Here is a 12,919-nt window from a genome sequence, read left to right on the forward strand (position 1 = left end):
AGAACCCGATCTCTAAAGGAGCGGAGCGCCGCGGCCAGCCCATCCCGGAGCCCCGGTCCCGGCCGGCGGGTGGAGGGGCAGCTGGCGGGGGCTCGAGTCCGGCGGGGACGGAGAGAGGCTGGCGGGGTACGAGAGGGCGTGAGAAGGGGAGCGAGGCCAGGAAGGGGAGCCAAAAGGGAGGGAAAGGCAGAGAAAGAGCCCGGGAAGAAGGAGGTGGCGGGCAGAGGAACCTAAGAAGAGCGATGTGTAGGTATTGAGAGCTCGGCGCTTTCCGGTTTTCTCTCGGTGAGGGGAGGGGGTGCTCCGGCCTTTTTCTCTCCTCCTGCTTTTTCCTCCCCTCCTCATTCTCCACTCGGAGGCATGGTCTCTATTTTTCCTTTCGAAACACTATCTGGGGAGCACCAGGCGTGTCTTACCGAGGTGGCCTCACTGTCATTTTCCAATGGGGGCGTGGTGGGAAAGGGTGGGGGGCTCTAAGCCTGAGCCATCTGCCTGTCCCTGGGCTTGGGAGGGTGTGGGGACGCGGGGGGAACTTGGCGTGTGTGTTCCGAGAGCAGCCAGAGCATTGCAGGGAATTCTTCACCTCTAGAACTTGTAGGGTGAGCCCCACTTGCTGTAGGGGTATAGGGCTGGCTTTAGCTAGTAGCGGTGGCGTGTGAGGATGTGGGTATCTGTGCCCCCACCCTCCAGTAGGGGTGAGTGTCGGCTGAGGGGCGAGTTGTATGGCAAGTATGGCTGAGAGTTTGCGTGTGCGTGCAAGCGCGTGTGGTCCAGCCTCGAGGTGTGGCAGGGGCACAGTTGGGTGTCGAGGGGAAAGCGCCCCTCACCCCACACTTCCCAGCTGCCTCTCTCATCCCATTCACAGAACAGGGCTTTCAGGACCCTCCTGGTCTCCTCCTCCCGTCGCCATGGTTGCGGGAGGAGGTGGGGGGATTGCAGGAGGAGACAGTTAGAGCCAGCCCCTTGCCCCTGCTGCTCCAGCTAACCCCCCACCTGCCCTTTCTCTCCTTTCCACAGGCTGGGCCCCATCCCTGCTGCTCTGGCGGGCAGGGGCCGGAAGATGGTGGCCAATGAGGAGGGGGAGTGGAGAGAACTTGAGCCAGGGCCTCCCCTCCCCCATTTCCTCCTCTGTTTCTACACCCGCTTCTGGAAGGAGCTGGGGGGGGGCTCCTAGGCCCAAGGTGGGGGAGGGGTCCTGCTGGCTGTTGTATCGCTGGTCTCCTCTCTCAGGAATGAGTTGGGCACGTGAGTTCCTAGGGACTCAGTATCCCTGCTGCCTCTCCCCTCACTCCTTTAAGGAAAGATCTGGGGACTGCTTGATGAAGAATCTTTGGCTACCCTGAAGCTTACTGGTTAGTCTTGTCTTTGTCCTTTTGCCCCATGTTGGCCTGGTCCAGTTCCCAACTGGCTTGCCCAACTCCAGGAGCAGAGAGGCCTGGCGACTGACCCAAGCGGGGCCTTGGTTTCCGTCCATTGGAACTGTGCAAACTGGGGCAGGGCCCCCGTGTTTGCAGATTATAAGAACAAACTCTGTCTGGGAAGGCGGGAAAGAACCTCTCCTGCTTCCTGAGGGGGTGGGAGGAGGCTGGAGGGGGAAGCCCAGAGCTCCCAATGGAATTCAGTCCTCCATTTTTTCCCTGCTTGTTGCAGTGGAAAGTGGGGGGTCTCCCTGAGGCTGCTCCACCATCTGAATGGATCCACAGAGGAGTCGCCTCTCAGTCTCTGTCCCTTTGGTCCAAACTAGCTGGTTTCTGGTCAGTAGCTCTGGCTGGCTCCCTAGTCCTGGGATTGAGTGTGAAGACACCCTGAATGTGGAGGTAACAGGAAATTTGTCTTCTAATCCCACCATCAAGGAAAGCTTGTCCTTAACTCAAGAGCCAAATCACTGACCATTTGGCTTAACACCATAGATTAGCTTAACATCCATAGATTGAAGACCTCGGAAAGGAAACGGTGCTTGCACCCCCAGATCTGGGAGTTTCTCCTGCCTCGGTACCTGTAGCTGTAATCCCATTCCTCTGGTCCTGGAGGTCCACCACCTGAGACATCACCTTGAGACCTCCAGGGCTTCTTTGTCGAAAATTAAGAAGTTAACTTTAGACTGGAGACGACTCGGAAGGTGCTGTGCTTCTGGGTGGCAGGCGTCCGACAGGCAGACTGCTATGGTCATCTGGACTACTTAGAAAACAAGCCAGTTTTTTCCTTTGAGGAAGAGAGGAAGGCGGAGCCAAGGGGCAAGGGGCCCGGAGGAGGCAGGGGCCGGCATGCCTTCGCTGCTGGCCGGAGCTCTTTTCACATTGTGCTACTGTCCTCACCTGTAACGAGCAGTGCAATGTTAAAAGGGCATCGGCCTTGTAGTGCTACCCAGTGCCGGCAGCCTCCTCCACATCGCTGTCTTCTCTCCCGTCTGGGCACCAGTCAGCTACCCTGGTGAAAACTTGGGTTAACGAGCCATTTACATGTGCGATCCCTTGGCTAGACATGGCAGGTGTACCCGTAGCAAGGGCGCTAGAGAAGTTTAAGCTGTCTGACTAAGGCTATTGCGCTCATAAGTTAGGACTCTGTCCAGAGCCCAAGAAGAAGGTACCCATCTATTTTGTCAGGAGAGATTTGAACTGAGGGGGTGAAAGATTTTGATGCCACCTGCTGGTTGTGTGACGGTGTCCTCCAAAGTCTTCCGCTTTAAGGATAAGCCTGGGAGCAGCTCCTTAAGTGAAGAAGGTCTGAGTTTTCAGATAAAGCTTAGGGTGGACAGTTGGTGAACTAGGGGGAAGTGTCATGAGGCCCACAGAAGACCTCTGGGAATGAGGGGTACACAGGAAAGGAAAGGACCAAGAAGAAAGGAGAGTTGCCTAGGCAGAGGCTTCAGTATCCTTAGTGTCCTCTGCCTCTTGTTATGGGAAGGAGGTCTCTGCATCTGAAGTTTTCAGCATGACCTCTGGACCATATCACTTGATGGTGATGACTCTTGGGGGCAGACCTGCCTGGGCACCCAAGATCTGGACAGCATTAGTTAGGTCTTAAAAGATTAATCTCCTGAGCCAGGCCCAGAGTCTTCACATGCTCCACAACCATGCCATTTACTTTTCTGTCTTTCACAGGACTCTTCAGCAGTTTTGAGCTTGCTCTGGTGCAGGAAATGCAACCAAGAGACGGAATTGAGTCTCTACTCATGTTTAAGGACAGAAGATAATTGGTATCAGTGAAACCGCACAATGGGTCAGACAAGCTTTCTTTGGCCCCAGCACTCAGATGTTTCTGGCTTGTGTTTGTCCAGTTCTTTGTCCTGCCCACGGTCTCTCCAGTCTGTTAACAGTATTTAAGATAGTATAGGTAACTCTGAATCCATGAGTTCAAGCTGTTAAAGTTATCTGAGTCTTCCTGGGCATAGTGGTACATGCCCTTAATACCAGCACTTGGGAAGCAGGTAAAACCAAGTGAGCCAGAGACTAGCTTGCTCTAAAAAGGAAATTCCAGGCAAGCCAGAGCTATATAGTGAGACCATTTGCCTGTAGGCCCTTCCCCCAAACAACAGCTTCTTGTCTGGCACAAAACAAACAGCTATTTGGCAGTATCTACTTTTTAAGTTTTGGGGTACAGGTGTGGCTCAGTAGAGAGAAAGCTTGTCGAGCATGCACAACATAAAGCCAGATATGGTAGAGCAAACTTGTAATCCCAACACTATCAAGGTGGAGGCAGGAGGATCCCATGTTCAAAGTCACATAGCAAGTTAGAAGGCCAGCCTAGACTATAGAAGACAGTCATTTGTCCGTGCTTCCGTGGTGTCCTTCATCAGCCTGTGGACCGTGAGCCCCTTGGCAAACCTATCTTCAAAAAATACATTATCGTTCATAACAGCAAAATTACAGTTATGAAGTAGTAACGAAAGTAATGGTCGGGGTCACCACAACATGAGGAACTGCATTAAGACTTTGAGAACAACTGATACAAGGTTGCGGTTCTCCCATTTTGAACTTTTAGGTATCGTTCTCTTGCACTTCTAGCCATGTAGAAACACAGTTTCCTCAGAGTAGCCAAGTGTGTGCCACATCACATGGTTCTGTCTGAATCTCCCTGGTCTTGTCCTTTGCCTGCCCATCTTTCCATCATGGTCTCTACAGCAAAGCTATCCCTGACCCTTCAAATCTAGGCGAAGTTCCTCCTCAGCTTCCTCTGTACTACAGTCCTTATCTTCTGTTGAGGTCACCTAGCTTCCTTCTAACCACTAACCAAAAAAGAAGTTGTCAGGCCATGGTTAGCTTTCTTGTGCAACCCTGGAGATCAACACAATGCCTGGCAATTAATACGTACCTATAAGTATTTGCAATACCCATGGGGTGATCTGGAAATAAGGATGCAACTTAAGATCTTTACCACACATATATAGTCTTCCCTGTGGGGGCTGAGCGCCTCCAAATCAACATTTCACTTTAGTGCACGCCAACCACGTTCCTTAGATCACACTTCTGTGTTGATGGTATAGTTTTGAGCTATATCCCACTCCTGTTCCACTACCAGCCGAGTCTCAGCCCATAGATTTTCATTTTAGCCTCAAGGGTATCCATGAGTTGATTAAAACATTCTAGGACTAGGCATAACAAAACAAGGAGATGCAAGAAACTGGAACCCACCAAGTTGTGGAATAAGTTTGCACTAGCTGCTTATCCTGAGTCCAGATTAAAAAGTAGCCTCGTTAGGGGGAAGTCTGGGGATCCGGAAACAGGTGCTACCCATGGACAAGCTCACCAAAACCATGCCTCATGATGCCCTGCTTGTGAAACAGGTGGAGAATCTTGACACAAAGTAACTACTGCCTCCTAGGGGGTGTTTTAAAAAAAAGAGACCCTTGCTGGTGCCTGCTGGGACAGGACAGGGCCCACACCTACGGAAGGAAAGCCAGCACAGCACCTCAGTTGCTTTTCCCCTTTTTATTAAAAATAGACCCAAACACTTTATGTATCATACAAAAGTTTCGTTCGCTGGTGGCAGTCACTGGAAAGACTGGTCCCGCAGCGCCGATGATCCACTTCCTCCAAGGGACTGGGTCCCAGGGAGCAGTGGCTGAGCCTTGGGGAATTCCCGTAAAGACTGCTCTCTCTGGCAACAGCCAGCCGGGGGTGGGGGCTGTTCTTGGGGCAGCTTTCCCCACCCCACCCAATGGCAAAGATTAGATACTTAAAAGTGCCTCTGTAGTGCCAAGGTAAACAGCGGAGTGAAATGGGAACCCCTGCAACTGATTTCCCAGGGTCTAGGGTTTGTGTTTTTCCTTCTATTGGCCCCATCTCTAGTCTTTTTTTTTTTTTTTTTTTTGACCAAGAATGGGGTTGAGTAAACTACCCTCAGACTCTGGGGCCCTGATATCTGAGACCAAAATTTCACTCCAACCTAAGTCTTTGCTATTCTGTGGTCTAGCCCCACCACCAGGGGTTTGTCCTGGTTATTCAAAAAAAGGCGGATCAAAGTTTGATAACTCCTAGTCCTATCTGCCTGAGTTCACACCCTGCCATCACTGTTTTCAGTGCCACAAGCATTTCCTCTCCCCAGTTTCGTATTTCCCTGACTGCTACCCACTCCTGAGCCTTCACTACCCCTGGGGTATCGCAGGCTCCTGTTCCAAGGGGACCTGGTACTGCTGCGGTGGGGGGAGGGAGGCGGTGGTCATTTGGAGCCAGGTTTCCCCAGGGGTGGGCAGTACTCATGCTGGTGTGGACTGCTCACGGGGCCAGGGGACTGGTGTGAGGAAGGTGGGGCATGCGGAGGAGGGTCCCAGCCTGCTGAGCCCCCCTCAGTCCCAGCCGTTGTCCTTCACCATGTGTGACATCTCAATGATGTATTTCCCTTCTTTGTATTTCTGGCTGGTCTCAAAGGCTTGTTCCTGGTGGGGAGTAAAATGGTGAGCATGGGGAAAGGGTGTCTTGCACCTCCAGGCTCCTCTTCCCACACCTAGGCCAACCCGGTTCCAAGCTCCCTCTGTGGACCATACAAAAGCCTGGTGTCTGCGCACTGGGTCTGGAGAGCCGTGGGGACAATCTAGGAAGCGGCTCTCCTCAAATACTTACATATTTCCAGCCCAGTGTGGTCTTGCAGCTTTCGCAGAAAATGTCAGCTACCGAGTGGAGTCCTGTGAGCAGGAGGCGCTGTTCAGCTGGCCCACAACCCACGTTGACCCTGTCTCGGGAAACAAGGACCCAGCACACAGTAGGGTTGCTCTGTCAGTCCCAACCTACCCAGAAGGGTTTCTACCTGGAGGGGGGGACGGGACTAGAGCATCCACCCCTTTAGGATCAGGGCTTGGGCCTTCTTTGACCCCGCACAACTTAAGACCGCTTTTCTGATCTTTTTGAAGGCATACCCCCATTTTGCAAAGAGAAAAGCTGCTGTAGCATAAGCAAACACACGCGCGCACACACACACACAAAGAAAGAGGTAGACTCACACGGAGTTAAACAGGTAGGCCCGGCCATGGCTCCCTTGGAAGGACTGTGGAAACAGGACAGACAGTGACCACTGGGTATGCCTCAACCCCACTGCCTAGATCCCGCTGAAGTGGCGGGAGACCTCAGGTGCTCCCATTGTCTCGGAGGGAAAGCCCGGGGAGGCAGGCGGCGGGCCCTCGCTTCGGCCCGTTACCTTGGAAATAAGCTCATCGTGTTTGGCCAGATGTGCTCGACAGTGGACACAACTGTAAGTACGGTGGCAGCGGGGAAGGTAGCTGCGGAAAGTCTTGGTGGGTAGACAGGCAGGGGCCGGGCCAGGGTCACAGCTGGGCATGACGGGCTGGAGGACAATGCCCTGGCGGGCTGGAGGGGCTGGTGCCGTGCAGCCCCCGCAGAGACGGTCGCAGGTAAAGCAGCGGAGCAGGTTGGCTAGAGCCGTGTTTCAGGACGGTAGAAGTGTGGGGGGGCTGCCCGGCCAGGGCCCCCCCAGACGAGAACCAGATAGAAATGGAAATCACCTGGTAAGAAACGAAGGTTCGTCAGGGGGGAGATGTGACCTCGTGAGGAGCCGCTCTTGAGCGGCTAAAGAAGATGGGGCTCAGCTCACCTGGACCCTCCCATCTTCCCCATCGCCATCAGCCCTCAGCTTCCCATTGCACTTTCTGTCCCCTAGAGTCCCATTCTGTTCTGGCAGCGGTTCCAGGCGTCTTGTGCCATGGCCAGGGAGTTGGTACCTCTTGCTCTCAAGAGGCAGCAGCAGCCTCCAGCATTTTCCACTGAGAGCAGCCTGCTGGCACAGACACTGCCTTAGGAGCAACATCACCTGCAGAGACTCCCCTGTGTCCAGTTCTGTGAGAAACTGCCCCCTCACCTGGGCTCAGAACCTTATCAAAGTGAAGTGCTCCTGAGTTGAGGTTGTTGGTTTTGTTTTTGTTTTTTCTCTCTCAGGGCCTCTGTTGGCAATACAATTGGCCCACATTTTGGGAAAGAAGGGAGGAGGAACAGGGAGATGGGTACACACACCCCACTTAGCCCTCTCCTGGAATTATCCTGAGCCCTGGAACTCCACACAGCGTGGTAGCTTCTTCAGTATCCCAGACCTTACACGTGGCTGTTCCTCAGTCCTGCATCCTGAGCTACACATCCCAGGCTAGAGGGAGCACTTACTGTCTTCCTAGCCTCTGGCCCTCGGTCAGGTCTCACCACTGTTTACTTACTGTTAGCTTAGCTCTGAGTTAAAGACAGGCATCTAGCCCTAGGAGAAAACTTATCTTTCTTCCATCAAGCCTGACAGCTGGACCCGTGGAAGATGGGCAGCACATCAGACCAGACTCCTGGGCTAAGCCAGCCAGTGTGGCATCGTGTGAGAGCAACATTAATGGGAAACAACCGGGTAAGGGGACTCCTTATTTTTAAGAGCTGGGCTTTGGGGCACAAGGCAGAAAATGGCAAACACTGGTGACGGGGCAGCAGCACGTGAAATAATTGCAGGGTTCTGATTAAGAATCTTGAGACGCTGGTATCTGCTCACCCTCCAGTCCCGATGTGGCTGAGGGTACTGCAGGCAGGGGATAAGGAGGGAGGTGTCCTCTGGTAACTCCGATAAGCAGGTGAGGTGCCCTATCCTGCAGCTGTGGGTGGGGTAGCCTGTGTCTCCTTCGGAGATGCCCGCTAACTGCTCTAGTGATGCTGGACCACCAAGCAGAAGAGGCAGTCATCACTCCAGTTGCCAGGACAAACGGGCTGATCTCCTGTCATTTGTGGTGGCCATAAGCACCCTGACTGTTCTGTTCTCTTCAAGGGCTTGCCATGCAGTCTTTCCACAAATCCCCTTGAGTGAGACCATCTATCTTCAGTTTCTGGTTCTCAACCATTGGCTGGGTCCCAGGAAGACACCGTGGGCCAAATTCAGGGTGACATTGTGTTCTGGCCCTCCTTACTGTACAGTTCAGTGTCACTTTCTTGATCTGCCTTCAACTTTGCCTTTGAGTTCCCCTCAAGTTTCCACCTTTAAACATCTCCTTCAAGGGACTAGGAGAAGCCAGGTTTGCCCTCTCCCTCTATCTTCTGCTCCTTCCCCAGCCCTGTCCTTCCGTCATTGTCACGCCTCCCTCCCTGTCCCCTGCTTCTCAGTCCAGCAGAGGAGAAGCTGCAAAAAAGGCACAAAAAAAAAAAAAAAAAAGGCAAAAAAAAAAAATCCCAAGGAGGAGAGTTGGGGTCCTTTCTTCTCCCATCCCTGCCATCTCTCGTCATAGGGTGACGCTAATCAGACAAATGACTGGGGGCAGAAAAAAAAACAACAAAGGTGAGCGCTGGGAAGAGGACGATCTGTGATGCTGAGCTGGGGCTGGACTGTAGGAGGTAGGGGGAGCAGAAGGGCTCGCAACTGGGAAAACTGGCAGCGGACGGCAGAAGTGATGAAGCAGAGGCCGATGGGACCAGGTGCGAATCCAGTGCCTCCCGGGAATTAAAAAAGGGGAGGGGGACTTGCGCGCACAATGGGTATATTCAATCGCTTTGAGGTTCTACCTCCCCCTGGGCCAGCATTTTCAGTATGGTATGGTCCGAATGATGAGCAGAGCAGCCAGCTCCCACGGCGGGCTTTGGGGGTCTGCACCAGCAGCAAAAACAATCAACAGTGATGTCTGAAGCTTGGAGCCGAAGTTGCCGGGAAATAAGTGCGAGAGAATCGTCAGAGCTTGGGGAAGGATGGAGAAGCTCCGAGAGGAGCGGAGGCGCCAGGGAGGGGGAAGGGAGGACAAAGGGTGCATGAATAATGCTTTTGCAATGGGGAGAAAGCAACACGCAGCAGGAAGAGAAGATTGGCAAAGGGGAAAAATTGATTTGGAGAAGAGCTGTCCCCTCACCTTGAGGTCTGCTCCAGAGATCTCCGTCTATCTCTCTCAATCCCTCTGCTCTCTCTTCTCTCTTCTCTTTCCGCTCCTTCAGTTGGGAAGGGTATGGGATTGGGTCGTTGGGGGTTTGAGGACTGGGACTGCAGGCTGGACAGCTGCTGGGGGCCAGAGGTGGCCTCTTGTTCTGTACCTCGGTCTGTGGGTAAATGTGGCTGTGTGTTGTGGAACTGCATCATAACACTGTGACTCATCCAACCCCCCACCCCCCTCACCTCCCACGTCAGAGCAGGGCTGGGAGACACAGGAGGCGGGTTGGGAGGGAGGGGGGGAGGAGGGAGGGAGAGAGGGGGCAGGCATCTAGGGACCGGGCTAGTGGAGGCAGAGGGATGGCTGGTTTTGGGGTGTGGAAGCTGGTGGTAGGCAAAAGGAGAGATGGGTTGTTAAGGAGCACGGCCCTGTGACCAAGGAAACAGAACCTGAGGGAAGGGCAGGGATGGAGTTAGGGAGGCAGGGCTGGGGAAGTGAGAGATAGAGAGCCAGAGCCAGGAAGTACACACACACACAAACACACACACTCGACAGGATACATTTTTTCCACTTCAACTCTGACATCAGCTCTGATGCAGGCTAAAGGAGGATATACTAATTGTCATGGATGACAAACTGGGCTCTCCAGTGTGTTCAGTACTGAGCACTTGGAAGCTTTAGCATCTTAGTGTAATGCCTCCCAAAGAAGCCATAGGTCAAATATGACATCTTGCACCCAGGAAGCTCTTACCAACTACTGCCCCCAAAATAACGTGTGCTGCGAATGGAGATGTCTATGGGACATAGGGTCTTGACTGGACTGTAGACTTTCGGAGGAAGGTCTCAGGGAAACCTCTCTGCACCCCAAGACCGCATCATCTAGTGTAAAACCCTGCACGTAGGAGAGACTTACAGAACAGAGCTTGCTTGCATCTTCAGGTAATGGCCAAGTGTCTGGCTTTGATCTCAAAGACTCCTGAGTCGAAATCTTAGCTCTGCCAATTATTCACCAGGAACCACGGGCAAGTGACTAATCCTCCTGCACCACACAGCTCTTTGGCTCCGTGAAACTAATGATATTTTACCTCACAGAGAAGTGACTGAGAGAGATAGCACGTACATTTCCAAAGGAGTGCCTCACACACAATAGGCACTAAGTAAAGAGTGATGTGATTTTCTTTTGTTCCCTTTTTGGTTAACTTTTTAAGCTAGTGTCCAAATTGGAGAGTTTTGTTAGGAATGAGTTAGTGTTACTTCGGAACAGCATTCTCCATGTGGGCAAAGAGGCAGGCAGAAGGACTGTCAGTTCCAGGCCAGCCTGGGCTTCATGGTGACATCAGCAATAGAGAGCCCCAAACCAATACAAACAAAAACATTCTCAATTCATAACCCCTAAGCCTAGAGAATATGTACTATTAAATTTTTGATCTTTCAAGAGACATAATGCCAAATTTTTGCCTTGTAGAAAGATTACATTTTTCAAAATCAGCTTTCAGTTAAAATTCATCTGACTTAGAATACTTCCCATGTAGTACAGAATGTGTCACTAAAACATGGATCCAGGATATGTCCCCAACACAAGACAACCTCCCCCGCTTTTTTTTTTGGTTTGATTTGTTTTTCACAGAGGATACCTTTCTGAATATGAAAACTGTGGGTTGAGGCAGGGACTATGGGCAATGAAGAGATGCTGCTAGCTGGCTAAGGAGAGAGGGGGGGGGTTCTGGATATTCAATCGGAAACAAGTCTGGGGGCAGTTAATTTTGAAAAGACAATGCATGTATCATGAGGGTAGTACTAGGGGCCTGGATGTGAGAAGAACTGGCTAAAGAAAGACAAGAAGCTGAGGTGAGAGGATCCCAGTAAGAGGCCATTCTGAACTACACAGTGAGTTTCAGGCCATTCTGGGCTAGAGTGTGAGACTTTGTCTCAGACAGACAGGTTGAAGGTGCATGCCTATAATCCCAGCATTTCATAGGTAGAGATAGGAGGAGCAGGCATTCAAGGCTCTCAGAAAAATAAAATCCAGAGGGAAAGGTGGAGAGGGGCAGGGGAAGTTTTGTCTAGGCAACAGAAATTAAAGGAAATACGGGAGCTGTAGAGAGGCTCAGCAGGTAAATGCTGCCAACGCCTGCCTGAAAACCAAATTCAATCTCCAGACAGAATCTATGAAGTAGAAGGACAGAGCTGGGCGGTGGTGGTGCACGCCTTTAATCCCAGCACTCGGGAGGCAGAGGCAGGTGGATCTCTGTGAGTTCGAGGCCAGCCTGGTCTACAAAGGGAGTTCCAGGACAGGCTCCAATGCTATGGAGAAACCCTGTCTCGAAAAACCAAGAAAAAAAAAAAAAGAAAGAAATAGAAGGACAGAGCACATTGTGGCCACTGCCACCCCTGACATCATCGCCAGCGTCACACACAACATTAGATAGATCAGACAAAGGAGAAAGGAAAACTAGGGGGAGGACTAGTGTGAGGAATCAGCCTTGAGAGAAAAAGGAAGGTCCTTAGGGCATGGACTTTAAAGCTGGTAGCCAAAAGGATATCCATCAATTTAAATCAACAGAAGAACAAAATGATCAAAGATTTATCTGGAGAGGAGAAGGAGTGGGACACAGACAGGATGGGTTGGTGGTGGGGTGGAGATGGCAGGAGTGTCTAGTGAGACTGGAAATGACAAGAGAATGGGCAGGCACTGATGATTGGTACGCTCTGTCCTTTTTCTGTAGTAGCGAAATGGAGAGCGATCTCAAAGGGAGGAGAGGGCTCTTCCTAAAGTCAGCTTGAGGTGGTTAGGCAATATCCATATAAAGATGACCTTCAGGTAGCTGGGAGACATCACCTTGAGGGAGTGTGTGGAGGCAAAGAAGACTCAGGAGAATGTGTTCCAAAGAAAGGATGAGCTCCTTCGGGAAGCTATAAGTTTGCTAATGAAGTCTAGTGCTAAAATTCTGAAGAATGGTAAAGGATCAGCGTATGTCTAATAGTTCATTAAAAAGCTAATGTCTGGAGCAGAGAAAAATGTAGACCTCAATAAAAATCAATACAATGTAAAAAAAAAAAAAAAAGCTAATGTCTGCATGGTGAATAAATGAAACAACTAAAGCAAATCCCCAAAGAAAACGGTGAGAAGTGACAATTTACCTGCCTGAAAACTGAGTGCTACATAGGGCCAGGAAGAGAAAGGTAGACCAGAAAGCCTTTAATCCCAGGACTCAAGAGGCAGAAGCAGGCAGATCTCTGTGGGTTCGAGGCCAGCCAGGTATACAGAGCGAGTTCCAGGACAGCCAAGGCTACACAAGAAATCCTATTTCGAAAACCAAACCAAAACAATGAGAGAGAGAGAGAGAGAGAGAGAGAGAGAGAGAGAGAATAAAGAGAATGAAGCAGTACCTGTAATGACAGTTACCATAACTACCGCACAGGTTCTAGCTGGAATTAAACGAACATGTACCCTCTGTACCTGTGCAGTCATGGAACAACAATACCTAACAGCTAACACCAAGCAATTGTTTGCCCATTATTATAAATGGATTCAACTCCCTAAGTTCTTGGTTTAAATCTGTTTTAGTTACATTTCTCATTTCTCGTTGCTATGACGAA

At 51.3% G+C, this 12,919-nt stretch overlaps 1 protein-coding gene across 1 annotated transcript; it reads right to left on the reverse strand.

Moving 5' to 3' along the window:
* Positions 1-5,172: 5,172 nt before the first annotated feature.
* Ypel4 (yippee like 4) lies at positions 5,173-9,533 on the reverse strand. The gene is made up of 5 exons (XM_057755196.1): positions 9,305-9,533; positions 6,631-6,955; positions 6,437-6,480; positions 6,060-6,168; positions 5,173-5,875 (listed from the first exon to the last, which is right to left on the reverse strand). The coding sequence occupies exons 2-5, from the start codon at positions 6,769-6,771 to the stop codon at positions 5,786-5,788; spliced, it is 384 nt and encodes a 127-aa protein (XP_057611179.1). The 5' UTR covers positions 6,772-6,955; positions 9,305-9,533; the 3' UTR covers positions 5,173-5,785.
* Between the last annotated feature and the right edge of the window lie 3,386 nt (positions 9,534-12,919).

This window comes from Chionomys nivalis, chromosome 22, assembly GCF_950005125.1.
Source record: "Chionomys nivalis chromosome 22, mChiNiv1.1, whole genome shotgun sequence".
Classification (NCBI taxonomy): domain Eukaryota; kingdom Metazoa; phylum Chordata; class Mammalia; order Rodentia; family Cricetidae; genus Chionomys; species Chionomys nivalis.